Below are 22,943 nucleotides of genomic sequence, written 5' to 3' on the forward strand. Positions count from 1 at the left end.
GAAAAAAAGACTCTAAAACTTCAAACCCAATCTTCACACACTATCTCAAACTTCTGCTGAAAAGTTCTGGCCTGGATACCTCTGTACAGGTTGTGCACTTAAAAGGACCAAATACTAAGCACCAGAGCAGCAGGCTTAAGTTTCTCTTGTCCCTTTAGCAACCATGAGGCTCCAATAGTTATGTTCCTCAGTTTTAATAATGATAATTTGCTCAATACTAACTGGATGACATATTAAAGATTCCATCCTCTACCTCAAGATTTTTGGCAGAATTTGAAATAAAATTGCTCAAGAAACCAAATTAACATGAAGTTAAAGATTTCAATATTTCACAGATTATCGATTTGGTTGTAAGTTAAATAATCTTAAGAGATCCAACTGGAGTATAACTCAGTACATATAATTTTTTTTTAATTCTTCTGTGATTTCAGATGGTTATTTTGTCCTGTGCTACTTAGCCAGAGGAGAAAATGACCACAACTCAGATTTTAATATAACTGAAATAGGCACAAATTTACACACGAGGGCAGAAGTATTATTTGATAGAGCACCTGTGTACAGTAATACTGGGTCAAATTCAGCCACTTCATCCGGACAGCCTGAGTCTCTACAACAATGTGATCAAACATTTCAAGACTACAAATGCTGGAATGAGGGACTGCTGGGAATGTGAGCTAATACATTATGTAGAAATACATCTGAACCAAAAAAATGTTACAAAATCATAAAATAACTGATTTAAACTGTCCAAGTAAACAACAGCTTCTTTGAGAAAAGGAACTGGCTGACTGGGACACAGAGGGAGTGGACGCTTTTCAAGGAGCGCCCCTTTGCTGACTTTTGTAACATGTGCAGGTACTACTTATCAAAAACAAGAGAACTAAATAAAATCACCTAAAGCAACTGAACGTGCATTGTGAGTAACCCATTTTCAAAGTAATAATGTCTCATCAAGACAATCCTTAATTAAAATTCAGAACAAAGATTAAATCACAGCAAAGCCTATGGGGAAAAAGATGCTGCAAATCTAACAGTGTAGAAAAATATTCCTTCTATATAAACTCAAAACACACTTCAAAACAGTATGATCTTTTAATTAAGTGTTCTGCTGGGGTGATGGAATGTTCTAAATCTTAGATGGTTTCATAGCTGTATACGTTTGTCAAAACTCAAGCTGTACACTTAAAATGAGTGCAAGTAACTGTATGTAAATTTAAAGTTGATTTAAAAGAAAAAAGTATAGTATGTGTCATGAGCTTACTGAGAGAAGGAAATGGGTCTTAATTTAGGGAAACAGGGTTTTTTATTTTGCTGCTGCTAAGTCGCTTCAGTCATGTCCAACTCTATGTGACCCCACAGATGGCAGCCCACCAGGCTCCCCCGTCCCTGGGATTCTCCAGACAAGAACACTGGAGTGGGTTGCTATTTCCTTCTCCAATGCATGAAAGTGAAAAGTGAAAGTGCAGTCGCTCAGTCACGTCTTTATTCTAAGCCTGAGTAACTGCTAGGATTTGGGGGCAGGAGCAACACAATTTGACCAGACACAAGAGAATCTAAGCAGTGGAGCAATGCAAGAGAAATGAGAAAAGAGGGGAAAACCCAAGAGCCAACAAGCTGGGACACACCACTTGCTGCTAAGCTGCTAACTCGATAAAAATCACTAAACATGCAAAATGCTTGCAACTAAAAGACCTGGTCTGGGTTATAGCATGTACAATGCCAGAACCACATACACAAAAGGAAACCTCAAGACCTTAAACTACTAATAAATAGCCAAACTTTGGGCAGGACATTGAACTTTCAGAACCTAAAGAACTGGATAGCTAGATGCATTTAGTTAGAACTCAAAGGCACAGGAATTGACAACTGGATTAATCCTTAAGATTGACCTGGATGTTCACATACTATACAGTTTCATTTAATCCTCAGAAATATGCACAGAAACCTATCAAGTGGCAGAACACAGACCAAAAGGCCACTCTAGAGTCAAGAACTCTTTTCACACATCACAGTTAAGAGTCTGGAATCCTCAGTATCCAGTAGAGCTTCACACCTTTGCATTCATGTTAGGTGAATAAATATGCCTCTTAACTTGCTCCAGTAATACACGAAGCAGTGTCCTTAGGGCTGATGTAGGGTCATCAAGGGCAGTATGCCTTGATGATCAAGGACACAAGTATGCCTTGTGTCCCTTGACATACTCTCTCTCTAATCCCCACTTGAAGGCATGCAGTTCTCTTTCCTGAGATTTGAGGGCTGACTAAAGAAAGTGGGGGATTTAATGATATGGAACAAAGGCATTTCTCTACAGTACATAATGCTTTAAAAAAAAAAAAAAAGACAATCAAAACAAATACACACACATTTTAAAAACCTGTATAAATTCATAACTCTGTAGGACTCAAGTCAAGCCAAATATCGCCACATCTCAGGGGATTCCTGTTCTTCCCTATCAAGGGCCGGACCAGAAAATCAGACATTAAAACCTCTACACTGGGAAATTTATATCTGTGCCAGATTAAATACCTTTCAACTGAAATAAATTCTCTACTTATGATTCCGGAGGTGGGACTTGGCAAACTATATTTTTGCTCTTCCAGGGGCTCGCTGTTAACCTCTGTAGACAGGTGGATGCTAAAACTGCAAGAAAGGACTTGCCTCTTCCAGGTCTCTGGTCCACCTGAAGTGCCTGTAAGCATCACCCAACATCCCAGCAGCACATTCATCTAATTTGCAGCTTACTCCACACTGAGAACCAGTTTGGTTTTTTTGTGTGGAAATATGAAGCATTTCTTTTAGATATCAGACATGAACAGAGCTAAGTAATCCAATTTTACTGCAGCATTATAAAAACCATCCCTTCACCACAGTGTAAGATTTAAATGCATGTGCACAAGAGGACATGTGATATAAAATGTAGTAAGACGGCTGCTGCCCTGCCAAGTACTTCCAGTCTCTACCCAGGTCCTACTGCAATACTAGTGGTCCCAAGAGTTACAGAAGTAAATCATTTAATATAATAACAACAATGCAATTAAAAAGACAAAGCAAAATGCCTCAGTAACTGTATGTCCAACTCAAACTTTATCTATTTAAATGCTGTATTAGCCTCCCACTAACAAATCTTTATTTCACTCAAACTTGGAACAATAAATCTCCCATACTGATGTATCTTCCTTGCCTAATCAATTCAAAGGATTAGTAAAGAAAAATGTAGGAGTTAATACACTTTTTTAATTTTTAAGGTTTAAAAATTGCTTAAAAATAGTCGGAAAACATTATCTGAATGAATATCCTAATGGCAAACTGCTGTAAAATGTTTTCAGCTCCGTTTGGGGCAAAGGGGAAGGGATTATTTCCAAAGTACCCCAGCTTTCTTCATGAGACAGACAGAGGTACACTGGTTTGTATTATTGCAACATCCATTAAGTGATCTAAGTTGCTTTTCCTCCAGCAGGGGCTTTATGTCAGAAGGGCATTATGCTTGACCTCCAAATTTGGCTGACAATTTACTGATGAGACTCAACCTTTGGGTTGCTCTGATATTTTGACATATTTGCCGGGTTCTGGGTCACATCCTGGAAGGCCACCATAACTTCTGGATCCTGCATGGCTGCAAGGACCTCTGGATCACTAAGAATTTCATTGAGCTGAGGCTTTCCCGGCATTCCAGGCATGCCCCCTCCCATTCCAGGCATTTCTCCAGGAAAATTACCAGGCATTCCCCCAGGAAAGTCACCTGGAAAACAGCCATACTGAGAACCTGATTGTCGTCTGGCTTCTTCCTCCCTCTGGGCTCTCTCATGTTCCTCCCAAGCCTTCTTAACCCTTTCTACTCTTTCTTTGATCTTGGGCTCTTCACGTTTTCACTCATACTTTCTCCGAGGTTCAGCAATTTTCTGGGCCCTGGGTTGAACTTTCTTCAGCACTGCACCAGCATCTTCATCACAGTCCAACTTACCGGCAAGGGCAAGACCATGGGCAGCTCCTTCCCAATGGTCCAGAAGTCTGTGTGCTTTCCCTGGCCACTTGTATGGCTGAGCTGAATCAGGATTTATTTCAATAGCTCTGTCAGTCTCGGATGGCAGCATCTGACTTCTGTGATTTGATGAAGACGTTGGCTCTCTTGGCATACAGAATTGCCAAACGAGGATTTAGCTTGATGGCTTCTGTGATCAAGTCAATGGCTTTCTGGAGTGCACCATCATTTAGGGCATCAATGGCAGCCACTTTTTTTATCATTTGCCTGATCCATCATCTCCTCAGTTATCTCTACATTTTCATCTCCCATTTCTTGAGGGGCATCAGTGCTGGTTCAATCACCTTCATTGTCAATTTCTAGATCACTTTCCTCGCTTGTTGGCTTTGTCTTTTTGTTTTCCTCCGCCTTCTTAGTATCTGTTTTTTCTTTCTTGGTGTTTTCTTCTGATTTAGTTTTATGAGCAGCAGGTAGAATTTAACCCCCCACGCTCTCCACCTACTCCCCCAGGACGTGCAGTTTCTCGGCATGCAGAACGCTCGGGTCCTGCTTACACATTTTCACGAAGGCTCGAAGCTCGCTCACCTTGCACGGGTCCATGGTTGAGGCGGCTGGCGCAGCGAAGGCTGCAGCCCGATTCCAGGCCCAGGCGCTACTTCAGCGTGACCGCATAAAGCTGCATGAGGCAGAACAGACTAGAACCTCCCCAGCCACTGGCTCAGCCCGCCCAACAATCTCATGACCCCGGGTCCTTTGCCTGTTCATTCCTACTCCCTCTACCACTGCCCTGCGCACTGCTTAGAAACTTCTAGAAATGTGGCTATTTGTCGCTGCCTGCCTCTCCATACACGCATTCTTGTATTAACTCAGAACCGGTGCTCTAGAGGGACGATTCTCCTATCCGGTGCTTTCAAGAAGGCAGGAGCTGTTAGCCTCTGCAGGGAGTCTTTTAGAATAGAATATTCTCAAGTTTGGCCATTAAATAGAACATTATCCATGACGCCACAAAAATGGCCCTCCAGCGACAGAACCAGTTTGATTGTCAGAGCATCCCCCTGGAATCCCCATCAGAGGGCTAGACTCTCTTCAGAGTTCTGGATCCCAGCTGGGGGTCCTTCTCTCAGTGGCTAAATTTTAATAACTTCAACTTCTTTGTTTTTGACTCCAGACTTAGGAGAATGACAAGGATTTTATAACTAAAAGGTGTGATGATGATGCTGATTTAGTAGGTAAGTCGTGTTCAACTCTTGCAACTCCATGGAGTATAGCCCACCGGGCTCCTCTGTCCATGGAATTCTCCAGGCAAGAACACTGGAGTGGGTTGTCATTTTCTTCTCCAACTAAAAGGTGTATCAGAGCTAAAAACAGGAAATACACTTTAATTTGCTCTAGCACAGTGTGTGCTTCCTATAGCTGCTACATCCACAGTACCTCGAAGTTCTCTTTTCATCCTTTAGTCACCTAAGTGAGAACCTGACATGTGTGGCAGCTCGCAGGTATTCACTGAACTGCCAGAGGAATGGGTTCGCCCAGTCTGCACACTGCCTAGTGCCACCCCACCCCACTGGCCCTCCACACTCAGCAAAAGACACAAAGGACAGCTCAGAAGCAGGAGGGCAGCGGGGCCAGTTAAGGAAATGCCAAGTCTAGAGGTGCCCACTTAAGCACCTCAGTCCCCAGTGTCTGGGAGCGCTTCCACTTGACACTGGCAGAAGCCACAGTGCCCATATCCAACAAGTAGAAAATAATCAAACTCAGGATTCAAAGGTGATTTATTGGTATCAAAGTGAGTTTCACAGAAGTCAGGACCAAACCTGTACCAACTAAGACCCACCCTTCCTCACCTTTCAAAGCAGAGGGCCTCAGCTAGATGCTCTTTAGAAAATGATCTGTGTGGGATGTTCTGAGAGAAAGGCATTGAAACAAGTATACTATCAAGGGTGAAACAGATCACCAGCCCAGGTTGGATGCATGAGACAAGTGCTCAGGGCTGGTGCACTGGGAAGACCCAGAGGGATGAGATGGAGAGGGAGGTGGGGGAGGGGATCGGGATGGGGAACACATGTAAATCCATGATTGATTCATGTCAATGTATGGCAAAAACCACTACAATATTGTAAAGTAATTAGCTTCCAACTAATAAAAATAAATGGAAAAAAATAATTAAAAAAAAAACCCAAAACAATCTGATAATATGCTCAAAGTAAGCCACGCCCAAGTGTGAATGACCCAAACAGAATTTCACAATCATGGAAGAATTGTGAGACTCCCAACAACTATACAACCAGCTTCTCCCCAACCAGGCAACCTCCAGTACCCTGATGAAAGATTTAGGGTTCAGCACTTCTGTACACAGCTTGGTAATACTTTGAGGTAACAACTTCACACGTTTGGGCGTCAAAAATAATCTACAGAAAAAAAGCATGCTGCACACATCAATATTAAGGAAGGTAATTTCCCTGCCAGACTCAATCTTTCTCACTTTCACTATAAACCATTTTCAGTAGACGTGAGAACAGTAAGACTCTTGATACTGAGCAAAATGGGCAAAATTTCTGTTAGTTCACAATCACATTTTTTTCAAGACACCTGTTTTCCAACAGAAGTTGTATGATTAACTCTATAATATAAATGAGAGAATAAATAGCATGATAATGTAAAACACCTACAATTTTATAATTATAATGTGAATCTTTGGACTTGGATGTGCAATATGTATCTGGGGTTTTAAAAGACACAATCTTTGGGACTTGCTGGTGGCCCAGTGGTTGAGACTCCACGCCTCCACCACTGGGGGTGTGGGTTGCAATGCTGGTGGGTAGCCCAGTGGTTGAGACTCCACGCCTCTGCCACTGGGGGTGTGGGTTGCAACGCTGGTGGGGGAACTAATCCCACATGCCATGCGGAGAAGCCCCAAAATTAAATAAATAAATAGGTGTGTGTGTAGGGGGATGACATGATCTTTTTATAAAAATGAATGTTAGTGTGTTAATATACTAAAATCAAGTATTTTAATTAAAGCATTCTGAGTACACATGCCAGCTAACGGCAAAATGAAATAGCTGATATGTACCAAGCAGAAAAAATTATCTCAAGTGTTTGTTTTAATCTGCCATAAACAACAGAGACCTGTCAACAATCACTATAAGGAACACAGTTGATACTCAGCATACTAATACTCTTAATGTTTAAAATATTAAGACACACTGGTCATAATTTACACAAATATATAACCCTAATTGCCCTGATGATCCAAATGACTAATCAAGTAAACACTTTACAGTAAAGGAGTATATGTGTGCACTCTTAAAATATTAAAATTGCTATAAAAGAGGGAACACGTGCAAGTTCTAGTTTCTTCTTTCATTGTGTGTGTGCGTGCGTGTGCACACACGTGCTCAGTCACGTCCAACCCGTGTGACCCCCATGGACTATAGCCTGTCAGGCTCATCTGTCCATGAGATTTTCCAGGCAAAGATACTGGAGCAGGTTGCCATTTCCTACTCCAAGGGACCTTTCTGACCCAGGTATCAAACCCTTGTCTCTGGCATCGCTAGCATTGGTAGGTGGATTCTTTACTACTTCGCCACCTCGGAAGACAGTAAACCTAAATAACCGCATTTTACAGTCCTACCTGAGGTGCTTAAGGAGTGAAAGCCTGCTCACAGATGAGGACTAGCTTCTCAGGTACCCGAGTCCCACTGCATACTAACGCAGTAAAAACCTGCTGGTGCGATCCCTGCAACAAAGGGAGACGACACTGGACTTCTACACGACTTGCTTATGGCCCGGTTACAACCAACCCACTATTATCAATGAAGCAGTAGAAAGCAAAAGGCTAGTGTATCTGTGCAGGAACCACGAGGGCAGGCATTTTAAAAAGTATATATGGGGACTTTCCTGGTGGCCCGGTGTTTCAAGACTCCAAGCTTCCACTGCAGGGGATAGGTCCAATCCCTGGTGGGAAACAAGCTGCATGGTGTAGCCAAAAAAACAATGTAAAATAAAACAAAACTTAAGCATATAAAAGGCACTCAAAACCCTGACCCAAGTAGTGTCAAGTACTCTATCTGTCTGATTACAGAGAACAAATTAAAGTATCTTTTCACCAGTTGTAAAAAAGAAAGAAATCTTGCCATTTGTAACAATGTGGATAAATCCAGGGATACAATGCTAAGTGTGCTAAGCCAGACACAGAAAGGCATGGCGTCACTTATGTGTAGAATCTTAAAAAAACATTTGTTTAAAGTAAAACTCCTAACAGATTAGAAAGGTGGTTATCAGAGTCTTGAGAGAAGGAGGGAAAGAGAAGATATGATTAACGGACATAAACTTTCAGAAGATAAATAAGTTCTGGTGACCTAAAGTACAACACGCTGACTGCAGTTAACACACTGTACACTTGAATTTGCTAGTAAGTGTTCTGACCACCAGAACAAAAACAACAAAGGTAAGGACAGAGTTAGCCTGCGGTAAGAGTCTCACACTGTATACATACATTGAAACATCATCTCACACACTTTAAATATTTACATATTTTCATTTGTCAAAAGTTAAAAAATTTTTTTTCACTATGATGACTCAATTAACAATAGGACATTTGTTTCCTAGAGTGCCTTTACAGGATCCTAGAAAATAAAGCAAATGACTTCAATTTTACGCCTGATTTTCTCTTCATGTAGAAAACAGTATGCTAGTTTCTAAACCACAATATACTTGATGCTAGGAATATAACCAAGATGACTACAGTCAAGATTCTCTAAGAAGAGAGAGAGAAAAAAATAACCCAAACTCAACCAACACAGAATGCTGGGCAGTAACACTCATACGAAGGATGTTCTCTTGCCAACGTGGCATAATTCAAAAGTTAGAAAATACATCATTTTAACTTGTAAACACCATCATTATCAGAAGTTGTACAGGAAAGGGGAGACAAGGAAGGAAATGCCAATGAACTAAGAAGAAAAGACCAATTCGTGAAAACGCCTTACCTGCCAAGTCAAGGAATATGAACTCGAGCCTAAGCTCTCCAGGATCACACTGGGTGTTTTTAGAATAATGTGGCAAGGTGGAAAACGAAGAGAGTGAGAGAGAGCGAGCATGCACACGTGTGTGTAAGTGAAGATAGATGAGTTCTCTGATTAATGCAAAAACAAAAAGTACAGGAGCAGGTAACCGCCCACATACAAAGAAAACTGGAAGGATGAGAAACAGGAACAGGTTAGGAGAAGCAGAGGAATTTCTGAGGTTCAATCCACTGGCTTAGTAACAAACGGAATGTCTAAGGCGGTGGAGAGAGAAGTAAATGGCAGGCAACTCAGTTAATGTTAACGTAATTAATAAAGAAAAGAAACACTGGAAGTACTGATGCAAGGGAGGGGAGACAGCAAAATGAATATATTCCACCGTAAAATAAAAATTGATTTTAAAGTGTCTTCAAGACATCTAAGTAGACTTGGTAGGCAATTGGAGAGACCTGAAACCCAGGACAAAGGTCTTCTTATTAATTATACTGGAAAGCTATATAAAATTTCAGAATACTGCTACTACTTAGCAGTTGTGCCTCCCCCCCCCCCACCGAGAATTGCTTAAGGGCCAATTTAAAAGCCAAAAAGGAAAATCAGTTCTAAGATTAAATGATCATAGCTTCTTCTCAATGCAAAGTTTTAAACAAGGTATCTGATATAATGGAGGCCCAGAGAAACTGACTTGGCCAAGGTCACATAGTTTCTTAATCCTTGAGACAAAAATAAAAGTCAATGATGGTTCCTACTCATTATTTACCAGAACTGACTCAAATTTCTCAGTATCCAGCGATAAAATCCAATCTTTTTTTTTTTTTTGGCTTTGCTGCTAGGCTTACAGGATCTTAATTCCCTGACCAAGGGCTGAATCCAGGCCCAGCAGTGAAAGTGCTGAGTCCTAACCACTGGACCACCACCAAATTCCCGAAATTCAGTCTTTAAAAATTTACTGGTCACTGACAATTTAAAAATAATAATGGCTCACAAGGCTAAAGAAATTTCTTAAATTTTCTAGAGCAATGCAGATTTCAAATGTGTTAGTTTTATGGAAACCAACAGATTTAAAACTGCTTTGCTTCATTCAACATTTATTTATTTATTTAGAAAAACGTCAGTCAAAAAAAAAGTTTTTAAGGGAATGAAGTACTGACACATACTACAATATGAATTAACCTTGAAAACATGCTCAGACACCAAAGCCATATTATTTGATTCCATGTATATGAAATGCCCAGAATAGGTGACTACATAGAGACAGAGTGGCTAAGTGGTGGCCAGGGGTTGAGGGAGTAAGGAGAGAGAAGAACTGCTAAAGATGGAGGGTTTCTTTTTCCAGGTGATGAAAAAGTACTGTAATTAGATAGTGTTGACAGCAACACAACTTTGTGAATATGTTAAAAACACAGAATTATACATTTTAAAAGAGTGAATTTTATGATATGTGATTTGTACATCAAAAAATGGAAGCATCTGGTTTTCCTTTCATGTTCAGTAAGTTTTCATATTCATTTTTATCTATAAAGTGGAGATCAGAATAGCAAAATAAAGCAAAGGGGAAATAATTATCCATATTACTTGATTATTTTTAGTATGTAACATTCTATATTACCATATTAATTGGATTTTTAGTAAATAACTATAAATCCATGAACTATGCTTCTAAAGAAAAAAAACTTCAAATTAAAAGACTGCATATGAAGTGTCTGTGGGCCAAGAGAGTAAGTGCTGACTCATGTTACGGTTTTAGCACTGCTCAAGTGTCTTCCTAGAGTTTGGTATGTCTAACCTGGAATAACATTCTCCCCACACTTCACTTTTCCACTTATCTTTCAAAATCAGCTCAAATGTCACCCCCTAAAAACCTTGTTCCCTATACCAATCTTGAGGGGTTTCCCCATCCACAATGCCAGGTCTTCAATGTCCTCACTGATGCCTTTGTTTTCTACATATGAGAAGGTAGCTTTACATGTGATTTTAATTCCACCACCTTCTACCTATCTTTGCACTGAAGCCAAGCACATACAGGCCACTGTTTCTGCAAGGTGCACTCTACAAAATCATCTGGAGATCTTAAGACAAAGCATAACAGAAAAACAAGCTGAGGCTGACAACCCAAATAGCTCTGGTGCACAACCATAAACTAACTGCTCAGATTATAAACAAGTCTTCACAGAAAATATCTTCTAGTTCCTACCACTCAATTCATCAGCAACCCGCCCAGTTAAATGGGGAAAAGATTCTGGTAAGAAACAGACAAGGTCTGGCGAAGTGTTCAGATTTCTAATCACAGTCAGCGGCAGGGACCTGAATTCAGATCGCAGCACTTTTAGTTTAACCCCTATCTGAACCGCAACAATAAAGACAGGGTAGACAGTACTTCACGGGGTGAGGGGCAAGGAGGGTATTACCTAATGGGGACAGCTCTTTTATAACTAAAGGAAAAAGACTTCAAAAGCTTTGCGGCTGTGAATCACTGTGCCATCCACTATGAAAAGAAATGACTTTTTAAAGCCAAAGCAAGAATAACACTATGCGCAAGTGTAGGGGGAATTTTACTGGAAAGTACTTTTCCTTAGTCTCTCTGAGGCAGTGAGGAAATTAAGTAGGTACATACCCTCCCCCTTGAGTGGAAAACACAAAATTCAATTTAATGTAAACGAGTGTAAGATAATCTATTTTTAGGCTTACTGAATGAAAAAAATCTTGTTTAAAACTCACATTAGAGTGGTTATGGTCTGAGGCAGTGATACCTCAAATGTATTTTCCTATCTGCTCTTTAGTTCCTTCTCACTGGAACCCCAAACGTCCCCAGACCCAGGGACCCAGGAGGGTAGGAGAGGATCCTGCCGCCCCAGAAGAGGCATTCCATCTTGAGGCAAACTACAGTACTAAACAGGACTCATGCAAAAACCTCTAATTAAACTACAATAAGGCACTATCCACCACCCATACTGGATTTCTGGAATATATTATGCATTCATTCTCTCTCTCTCTCCCCACTTCCAGCTTTCGTATATGATAGTCCCTGTGTCCACTCTCTCCTTCCTTCTCTTCAAGTTTAAAAATATTCCTCAACAGATACCTTTCCTCTGACCATGGTACACCCCAGGTTTTCCTTCTTTCATAACACACCTCACAGTAATTTCTTGTTTCACAACTCCGTTTCACCAGACAGGGCTAAATGTCGTGTTTACCTGGTTTTGTGAATACATATTACGCATTCAATAAATGGCCATTTAATTGAATTGAAACATGTTTTACCAATGGATAATAAAGACAGACAAATCACAATGTTATAGAAGACTGAAATCTGGCCCTGGGCTCTTTCTAGCTTACCACAGCCACTTTTGCTGTCCAATGGTAAGGTGTATCTCTAATTTTCTTGAAGAGATCTCTAGTCTTTCCCATTCTATTATTTTTCTATGTTTCTTTGCACTGTTCACTTAAGAAGGCTTTCTACCTATCCTTGCTGTTCTTTGGAACTCTGCATTCAGATGGGTATATCTTTCCTCTTCTTTTTCACCATTCGTTTCTCTTCTTTCCTCAGCTATTTGTAAGGCCTCCTCAGACAACCATTCTGCCTTTTTACATTTTGTTTTCTTGGGGATGGTTTTGATCACTGCCTCCTGTACAACATTATGAACCTCTGTCCACAGTTCTTCAGGCACTCTATCAGATCTAATCCCTTGAATCTATTTGTCACTTCCACTGTATAAGGGAATGGCCAAGCGCTTTTCCCTACTTTCTCCAATTTAAGTCTGAATTTTGCACCCCGAAGTTCAAGCTGGAATCCAGATTGCCGGAAGAAATATCAATAACCTCAGATATGCTGATGACACCACTCTAATGGCAGAAAGCAAAGAGGAACTAAAGAGTCTCTTGATGAAGGTGAAAGAGCTGGCTTAAAACCCAACATTCAAAAAACTAAGATTATAGCATTCAGTCCCACTACCTCATGGCAAACAGATAGGGAAAAAATGGAAACAGTGATAGAGTTTATTTTCTTGGGCTCCAAAATCACTGCAGATGATGACTGCAGCCATGAAATTAAAAGACACTTGCTCCTTAGAAGAAAAGTTATGACAAACCTAGACAGCATATTAAAAAGTAGAGGCATTACTTTGCCGATGTAAACAAAGGTCGGTATAATCAAAGCTATGATTTTTCCAGTAGTCATGTACGGATGTGAGAGTTGGGACCATACGGAAGGCTGAGTGAAAAGAATTGATTTTCCAACTGTGGTGCTGGAGAGACTCTTTAGAGTCCCTTGGACAGGAAGGAGATCAAACCAGTTAATCCTAAAGGAAATCAACCCTGAATACTCATTAGGACTGAAGCTAAAGCTCCAATACTTTGGCCACCTAATGCAAAGAGCCAACTTCTTGGAAAAGACCCTGATGTTGGGAAAGACTGAGAGCAGAAGGGGGTAAGAGAGGATGAGATGGGTGGATGACATCATCGACTCAATGGACACGAGTCTGAGCAAACTCGAGGAGATGGTGAAGGAAAGGGAAGCCTGGCATGCTGCAATCCATGGGGTTGCAAAGAGTCAGACACGACAGAGAAACTGAACAGCAGGGTAAGGGGGAAAGGGGATGGTGATCCCAATGACCCTTAAAGATCACTGAAAACACACTGACGTTACAGCAATAACATTTGCCTTAGTACAAAGAAATCTTAGAAAGCTATGAAAAAATAAAAAGCACTCATTTCTCAAGACACAAAGATAACATCTGTTGCCTTTCTTTCTAGTATTTTTCTAGACTACAGAGTCTTCAATCACTGGATAGTAAAAGTCTTAAAAACAAAAACTGATGTGCCCAAAACAGACCAAACCTCTGATACTGGCATATTGTGAGGGCACTGAAAACAAATGCTATCCCATGCTAAGTCGCTTCAGTCAAGTCTGACTCTGCGACCCCATGGACTGTAACCTGCCAGGGTCCTCTGCCATGGGATTTCCCAGGCAAGACTACTACTAAGGGAGTTTGAAAATATGAAGACAAAACACGTCAACAGTAGATTCCAAAATCAGTACCTAAATGTACTTCAAATCATAGCCAAATCCTAATTATTCAGAAACACCTGAGTTAGAGGCCAACTCCAAATTATAAAAATGTCTATCCCTAAGTATCCTCAGAGGATTTTACAATAGCTACATCCAGAATTTTAACAAACATACAACACCCTGAATGGTGAGGGCTAGCTCTTGAAAAACTAGATAATGAATAATTTTCTGTAGATTCCCAGTTCCCCAGTTCTTCCAACCACATGTTTAATAGCTTCTGTCACCAGAAATGCCAGGGCCACAGATCTCACTCTCTTAAGACTATGGTGATCCTACATCCTACGTAATCTACAAATCAAAGATGACTATTTAACATTAAAAAACCCAAAAACAAAAAAACTTCACTTGGGAAGCATTTTTTAAAAAATGCTATGATTTTAACTGACATTAACTGAACCCCTATTTTTCATCTCCTAATTTGTATATCCACACTGATGTCCAATATTACATTTGCAAAGAAAATAAACCAAAAAAAAAACTTTAATATGGGGGAAAAAAGAATCCTTATTTCTTGATGTAACACTGCTACATACACTATGCCTTTCAGATCTATTTTGGTTTTAACAAGTAAAATCGTGTAACATATTAATTAAACATCCACATCAGAAGTGTGTTAACTAGAAGTGTAATGTCCAAAGCCCCTGCTGAATGCCATCCTCATTACCTTGGTTCTGCTATTTATTCCTACAATGTTCATGCATCCATAACTTGGACTCAAATGTATGTTCAGAATCCATACCACTTGAATCCAAGGCAGGGAAGTTATTTTCTTCTTAAATCCATTTACACACAGGTAAAACAAGTCACTATAGACAGCACAGGGAGAAAAGTAAAAATACTGACTTGCCAGCCAGGAATCTTAGTCATCCAATTTCTTTGGCCTACAGTCTCCTCATCAGAGAAGTAGAAGGATAATGTTCTCTACTGTATACAGCTGGAAGTCATCACAAGTGTGGAAAAAACTCAGAACCTCTACAAAGCAAATGCAAAATGTTTCTGATACAATTATTTAGAATGCTGGATACTCGGGAAGTACTTAATAATTTGACAAAACTCAATTTCTATTGTGTGAGAGTTGATCAATCTGGGCTGAACAAAGTGCATGACAAAGAGGAGCTTAAAAAAAACTCAACTGCCTATTTTTAACCTACTTTAATTATGCCTACATTCCATAATCAAAACATTAGGTAGTATATTAAACAATATCCATACAGCCTGAAAGTTTAATCACTACCAAAAGTAGTTCAGGGACTCTAGCCTGGAATCCACGGAGACTGAGGGAGTTCACAAATAAGCTTGTCAAGAACCTGAATCCCCAGAAGTCATATGGAAAAAATACAGCTGACGTACTAGGAAGAAGCACAGAAGATTCCTAAATTGGGACAACAACCAAAAGCACCACACTGCTTCTACTCAAATTTTTACTACATGGGGTTATCTGCCTCCTAAATATGTTTTTTACAATTTATAACAAATGCATCTTCAGACCATTTTAAGTTTTTCATGCCTTTTTTTCTTAAATGGGGAAAAAAAAAAAAAAAACATTATCAGCCAAAGATTTTTAGGGTTTAAAAGAGGGGTTGGTTTTCTGAATTAGTTTTCTTACTAAAAACTACCTTATGTACTAACAATATGTATCAAATGATATTAAAACATGTATCACTTTTAGTGACAAAAACTCTTTTCAAAATAAATATTATTAAAAAACAGAACTCAAGACTCAGCACAACATAGATTAAATTTTTAAGAATTTGAAACTAAACCTCAAGAAACAAAAAAATAAATTGTAGGAAAAACTGATGAAACTCTAATCTCAGAAAGTTGGTTTGCTAGCTTTTAATCAAATAAGTCAACTCCTTGAGTAAGTTAGTAACTGTTTGCTTAGGCTATAGTTTATTGATTTCATGATTAATTTTGAGAAGAAAATTAAAGGAATGTCATTCTGTCAATGTAACATGTACAACAAATAAATTTGTTTTTAACCAAGACACAACTACAGATCTCTTTTATCTGTTCCCAAAATAACTCTGGTTCTTTATGACAGATAAATTAAGGAGGATCTTTTATTTTAGGGAGCTTTCACTCTATGTAACTTTAAGCTTTAATTGTTCTGTCATTTTTATATAGACTAAAAGACGTTTAGCCCAGGGAAAAAAGAGGGAAGAAAAGGAAATTCTATAATTCAAGCTAAACACGTAACTGCCAAGATTCAGTGTAATTCATGTATTTGCAAAATATCACTGTGTAAGACTACATCACAGCAGTTTGTATAGCAAAATACAGGGAACAATCTAGAAGTTATCAATATGCAATTAGTAAAATTAAGGTCTAACCACTTCACAAAGCAGTCCTTTAAAAAAAAAATTAGTCACCTCAAAGAAATATTTAGGGGCAAACAGAGGAACAGGTATAGGATTTACTCCATGTCTGTGTGCTAAGTCGCCCAGCGGTGTCAGACTCTGCAATCCTTTTGTATGCAGCCTGCCAGGCTCCTCTGTCCATGGAAATCTCCAGGCAAGAATGCTGAAGTGGGTGGTCATGCCCTCCTCTTGCACTGGCAGGCAGGTTCTTTACCAAGAGCGCTACCTGGGAAGCCCATTTATTTGGGGAGGAGGGAAACACGCCTAACATATACTCACTAAGTCTCTCTGGTCTTTCAGGAAAAACACACAATAAAAGTTGTGGTTGTCTGGGGAGGGGAACTAGAATGCTGAATAACAGATGAGTCTTACTCTTCCTCTATGTATCCTTCAGAACCTTTCAAAGGTGTTCTATGTATTTCCTAGTCAACAAAAGACTGATTTGTTTTTAATGAATCTCATGGGTAGAATTAGAAACTTTCAGCTCAGACATCAATTCAGATAGAACCTACAGGGCAGTAACAATAAATTATATAGGATAACTCTCCTGAAGTTTTCTTCCAAAGAGATTGAAGAGCATTCATTCAATCAGTATTTCAACGTCTAGGCATTAGACTTGTAGATTATGTGTTTGAAGTATCTGAGCAAAATCCTGCCTTCATGGAGTTTCATGGAGAGTAGAGACAGAGAGTAAATAATATGACTTTGAGTAATGATGAGTGCTATACAGAAGAGAAGGAAATAGGGGATAAAGAGCAATTATGGGGGAGGAGGGAGGACCGTGTTTTAGGACAGTTTAGGTAAACCTGTCTGAGGACAGGCCACCTAAGAACTGAGTGATACGGCAAAGTGAGCAATGGGATAAACAGAAGGCAAGCCCTGTGCCTGAAGATGCAGAGCCCCTCACTGCTGAGGGTACAGCCCAGCAGCAGGATGGCTGCAACGGGCGACCCAGGGAGAGAAATGCGGGAGGTGGTCTCAGAGGGAGGTGGGTCCCAGATGCATGGAGAGCCTTGTAGCTAGGAGGAAACAAAAGTCAAGACTTTAAATGCAATGAAAACCCTCTGCGGAGTTCTGAGTGGGAGAATGACTAGATTTATATTTTTAAAAGTAACACTAGCTGCTGTTTAAAAGGTCAATACAGTAGGCCAGGTAACAAATGATGGAACTGAATAGTGGTTTCAGAGAGATAGGGAAATGTATCTGATTCAGGGTGGGTGTATGTGTTAGTCACTCAGTCATGTCCGACTCTTTGCAATCCCATGGACTGCAGTCCACCAGGCTCCTCTGTCCATGGGATTTTCAAGGCAAGAATATTGGAGTGGTTTGCCATTTCCTTCTCCAGTAGATCTTCCCAACCCAGGGATCAAACCCAGGTCTCCCACATTGCAGATAGACACTTTACTGTCTGAGATTTGAAAAATAGAGCCTACAGAATTTGCTGCTGGATTAGAAACGGGAATTTGACTGCAACAGCAACTGGGTGAAGAGTAATTTAAAAAATCATCTTTATGTGTATAGTTACAGTTGTTAAGGTACTTTTACATGTATTATGTCATTTCACAATAACAAGAGGCAGGGGAAGGTCCCACTGGGTCAAGATCCAAGTTCTGCCTCCTCTGCCAGCTTTGAAAAGCCCTAGGAAAAGTCCTTTGAATGGGTTTCTAGGCCACAAAACGGTATCGTTCACTTCACAAGATTTCTGCAAGTACCAAGTGGTTGAAGTCTTTTGCAAATGTAAATAATGCCCTTTTTGAGGCAGAAAGCATCACACTGGCCAGTGAGAGACACTGTGTTCCCATCACTCAGGACAGCAGTGCTGCCCCACTGCCACCACCACTATATTCCACATAGAACCTGGTACTGTAGTTGACAGAAAAGAGGCAAACTCTTAATTCTGATATAAAAAATAAACGTGTTCACCAATTATGGAAAAGCCTACATAATATAAGCATAGGCACTAGGGGAAAAAAAATTGTATACTCTTTCAATCCATCCTAGAAATTGGAGGAAAGTTCCTTTTGCTATAAATAGCATTAAAGTAAAACCATCTCTTACAAGATAAAATCCCAACCAAGGAAATTTTCACTAGAGAGATGTTACCACCAAGACTTCAACTTATTGCTTGAAGTCCTATCTTTAAGTTCATATTCAAAGTCCCACAGAATTTATTTTTCCCATCCAAGGCTTTCATGTTATTGCAGAATATATCCAGCCTTAAGCAAAAATGGAAAAATATACGTAAAGTCTTTAGTTCATTATGTATTTTTGATAGTTATCTTGAATGTCAACGTGTACTGTGTACTTAAGTCGATAATCTGAATAACAGTAAATAAAAATCCAAGGATATTTGGTGTATAACCCTATCCTCCATCCCTCGTGTTCAACTGGGGCCTCAAGAAACATGACTATTGCGGCCATGGGATTCTATTACAACTAAAACCACATCGTAAGTACCCTCCAAAGCACACAGCCATTAAACTGCCTTGGACAGAGTCGAAGACAAATCTTTAATACAACGAAAGAAGGTTTGTTTTATGCAACACTACGAAGCGTCATATCATTCAGATTCCAGAGCAACAATGACAATTTGTTCTACTTTTGTACTTTCCAGTAAGACTTTCTACCTTACAAAACACGTCTTATTTCTCTAAATCAAGAATCTTTAGGTCAAAGACACCCCATCTGAGATATATTTCACTGCAACTGCAGGAACACTACACAATACATCATCCTTCAAACAGGTCTATCACCGCACTTAGCTTGCATCTTCCCCCAAACTTTAACAGGTTAAGTTAAATACACGTTCACCAGGTTATAGCAAGCAAATGTTTTTGCAATTTAGGCACTTGAACTCGCATAGTGAGCAACACAGAGGTTCAACTAATTTCCGTCATTAAAAATGACCAAAAATTCTCAAGGTTTTGTCTTCGTGGATTTCAAGGAACATTTTACATCTGATCATTTGATGTTTCTGTAAAGAACTTACAAAACCAAGATGAATTTTCTATGGTTTCATTCGTACTTCTCAAAGTATATATTCATAAGAAACCAAAAAAAGATTTTAATAAAGTGCAGGAGATCCAGAGGCAAAATATTTCACAAGGTCCCCCATACCTCTCTCCCCCAATTCCCGCCCGGTCTCGCGTTAAAACTATTTCCTCCAAACAGAAACAGCTCTAGAAGAGTTTGCCAAGCAGAGTAAAATCACTTCGCTTAGATAACAAACGGAAACGCATTTAAAGCAGAGGAGATCGCGGAAGCGAGGGCGGCCGGGCGCGGAGCCCCCACGTCCCCGGACCCCAGCAGCAAGGGGCGAGCATGTGCCGGCCGCTGCAGGACGCGCGGCCCTCCCGGAGCCGCCTCCTGAGGCACAGGGCCCCGCCCGGCCTCACCCTCCCGGTTCATTCATTCTGAACCTGCGGCTACCGCACCCCTGCACTCCCGCCCCGGCCGAGACTGGGTTCCGAGGCCGAGTGAGTGCGTCGGGGCCACAACCCCTGCCCGGAGTCCGGGCCCCGCCGCGATTCCCGCGCGCCCGCGGCCTCTCCTCTGGGGTGGTCTGAGAGGCCGCGGAGGCCCGCTCCCAAAGCCAGAGTCCCGCAACACCGCAGCCCCACCCTCTGCCTAGGCGCAGGCCAGGCCTTCCCCGGTCGCGGGGCGGCCTCCTGGGGGCCCCGGATCCCCGCCACCCGGCTGCCCCACTGCGGCCGGAAGTCTCCCCGGCGCCCCCTCCCCAGCACCCGACTTCCCTCGCCGCCGCGTCCAAACCCTCTCCGCGCTGCCTCGGGCCTCCTACCGCGGGCCGCGGGCCGGAGAAAGCGAGGCGCCGCGCCGCCCGGTCCACCGACAGGGAAAGAGCAGAGCCGGGAGGCCCAGGCGGTTACCTTGATAATCCTGCGGGGCAGCCCGGCCATCTTGTCAGATCCCGAGTTCGGCCTCTGGTCTCGTCTCCGGCTCCGCTCTCCTCACGCACGAGTGGAAGTCCCAGGCTCCACTTCCGGGGGACGTTGCCGCGCCCGCCGCCGCCGCCGCCGCCGCCGCCGCCGCCGCCAAGGCCCCTCGGGAAATGTAGTTCCTGCTCGGGCGCGGGCGGGCTTCCCTCGGACTTGGCCCCCTCCCCCGCGTTCCCCGCCCCAGCCCCGGCTTGGGGGTGGCGGAAGTGACGCGCGCGGCGGGGCAGGGACTTGGGGGAGGCGGCGCGGGGCGGCGCGGAGGTCCGGCTCTCGTGGCCGAGCCTGCTGCGCGCAGGTGGGATTGAGTGCTCCGAGCCCCGCAGGCTCTTATCCGCGGCCACGCCCGCGCCATTGGGCGACATAACAGAGGCCTGGCAGTCGACGTAGCCCATTCATCGGTTCGTTAGCTCATTCAACGTTACTGCATTGCGCGCGGTCTGGGCGGGCGGTGGGCAAAAGACAGGTCAAATTGATCGCGGGCTCCTTCCTCAAGGGGAAGCGAAACACCGAAACTCCCAAGTATGGGTATCGAAAGTTTCCCAGTGAAACTCTAGCCAGACTTTTGGTGCTTAAATTTCGCATAAGTCGAGCTTTTTCGATACACCCCTTAGTCCTAGGAAAGCTAAAAGCAAAGAATTTGGAGAGAGTTGGGGACGGGGAAGAAGAATGATTTCTGAATGCCTGGCCCTAGCGGTTGACTTGCCGACTGGATCGCTGGAGGAATGACCTAGGAGAGGATTAGAGAGTAATTCCTAAAAGAAGGATTACCCTTGGAGTGCCGGCGTGCTAAAGGAGGATTAGAGTGCGGGTACCCGAAAATTGGATTGTTGGGGGAACCATTTCGTAGCACCCTGATGATTGATTGCTTGCTTTTTGCGGTATTATTTTACTTTCTCGTCAAAGAAACCTTAAGGTGCTTCCTCCACTTAACAGATGAGGCTCAGAGACATTCACTTTTCACAAGGTTGAGTGGGAAGTTTTGTTCCGAGGCAGATCTGCCAAAACATGGACCCCTTAACTACTTAGCTACGGAGTTTGCTAGCCCAGTAGCACAGACAGTAGACAGTGACTAAAAAAGTGCCCGGTGCTGTGTTAGTGGATGAGGATACAAAAAGGCTGACTCTGCCTTCCAAGAACTTAAAGAGTACAGTGGAGAATAGAGACACGTCAACAATTACAATTCAGTGCGTTAAGGGCCGTAGTAGAGTTTCCTTCAAGGTGTTATTTGAACACAGAGGGGCATTAATTGCTTGAGAAGTCAGAGAAAGCTCCTCAAAGGAGAAGTGGCATCCTTAAGGATGAAGAAGCATGTAACTGACTTGGTCAGGGGAGCATGCCAGGCCTAGAAAGCCTGTGAATTGCATTGAACTATAAGAAAAAAATTAGTGCATTAAAGAATAGAAAATATGAATGCAAGAAACCTAGTAAGAATAATAAGAGAAAATATCATTAGCGTGATGCTAAATGATTACATGGACTATCTCACTTAATGATAAAGTGTATAAGGCAGGCTGTCTTATTACTGTTGTTTTTTAGATGAGAAACCAAGCCTCAGAGGCAATAATGAGAACTTTGAATAGCTAAAACTCTGAAACGAGTCGTTCTGTCATTAGAAGAAATTGGGAAAGTAAATGACATTGGACAGAGATATTGGCAGAATATTTTAGAGAGGTCCAGGAACCCACCTTGATAGGAGGAAAGGCGGAGAGAACATGGGATAAGAAGGGTTCTAGTCCAGTTATCTAGTGCATAAAAATTCAGCTTCAATTTAGTGCCGAAAAGGACAATAATCATTTATTTAGTTCTTGAATCTGCAATTTGGGCAGGGCTTGGCAGGGAAGGCACATCTCTCTACATGCTGTGTCAGCTTGGGTAGCTTGACTGAACCAGAAGCACTTCCAGGATGGCTCACATGGCAGGCAAGTTGGTACGAGCTGTTAGTCCTGCTCCAAGTGGGCCTCTCCCTGGAACAACCTCGGCTTCCTCACCGCCTGGTGGCTGGGTTCCAAGAATGAGTGTTCTAGCAGGCAAAAGTGGAAGCTGAATCACTTTTTTTTTTTTTCACCTAGCCTTGGAAATCAGGTAGCATCAGTCCTGCCATAATCTATTGGTTGATTTCTCGTGGTCATAAAAACCCACCCAGTTTGAAAACTAGGGGACATGGCCCCCCTCTCTTGAAAGAAGAGTGGCAAAATTCTAGAAACTAGCAGAGTATACATATGATAGAAAATATGGTTGTGGCCAACTTTGAGAAACACAAACTGCCACAGGTATATTTGTCACAATGTGTTTACAAGCCACCTGCGTTAGAATCATCCACAACGCTGGTTAAAATAGCATTCCTGGAGCCCTTTTCCAGAGATGCTAATTTTCTGGGTCAGTGCTGAGGCCTGGAACTCTGCATGTAACATCCCGGGTAATAGTGATAGATCCTAAAATTTGAGAATGAAAGATTCTGAATAAACAACAAAAATGTTGTCAGTGCCTTCTTTTGGCCATTCTGTATCAGAATGGATAATGAGAATCATGGAGGTTAAGAGTGAGGGCACTGAAGCC

The 22,943-nt window shown here is 41.8% G+C and overlaps 1 protein-coding gene and 1 pseudogene across 1 annotated transcript in view; both read right to left on the reverse strand.

Moving 5' to 3' along the window:
- Nucleotides 1–20,468, reverse strand: part of UBE2N (ubiquitin conjugating enzyme E2 N) — a 41,059-nt gene extending 20,591 nt beyond the window's left edge. The window contains exon 1 of the mRNA XM_065934205.1: nucleotides 20,319–20,468. Coding sequence (XP_065790277.1) covers nucleotides 20,319–20,348 — 30 coding nt within the window. The 5' untranslated portion in view covers nucleotides 20,349–20,468. The remainder of the gene's footprint in view (nucleotides 1–20,318) is intronic.
- LOC136167919 (hsc70-interacting protein pseudogene) lies at nucleotides 3,479–4,579 on the reverse strand (annotated as a pseudogene).
- Nucleotides 20,469–22,943: the final 2,475 nt, after the last annotated feature.

Source organism: Muntiacus reevesi, chromosome 4 (assembly GCF_963930625.1).
Source record: "Muntiacus reevesi chromosome 4, mMunRee1.1, whole genome shotgun sequence".
NCBI classification, from domain to species: domain Eukaryota; kingdom Metazoa; phylum Chordata; class Mammalia; order Artiodactyla; family Cervidae; genus Muntiacus; species Muntiacus reevesi.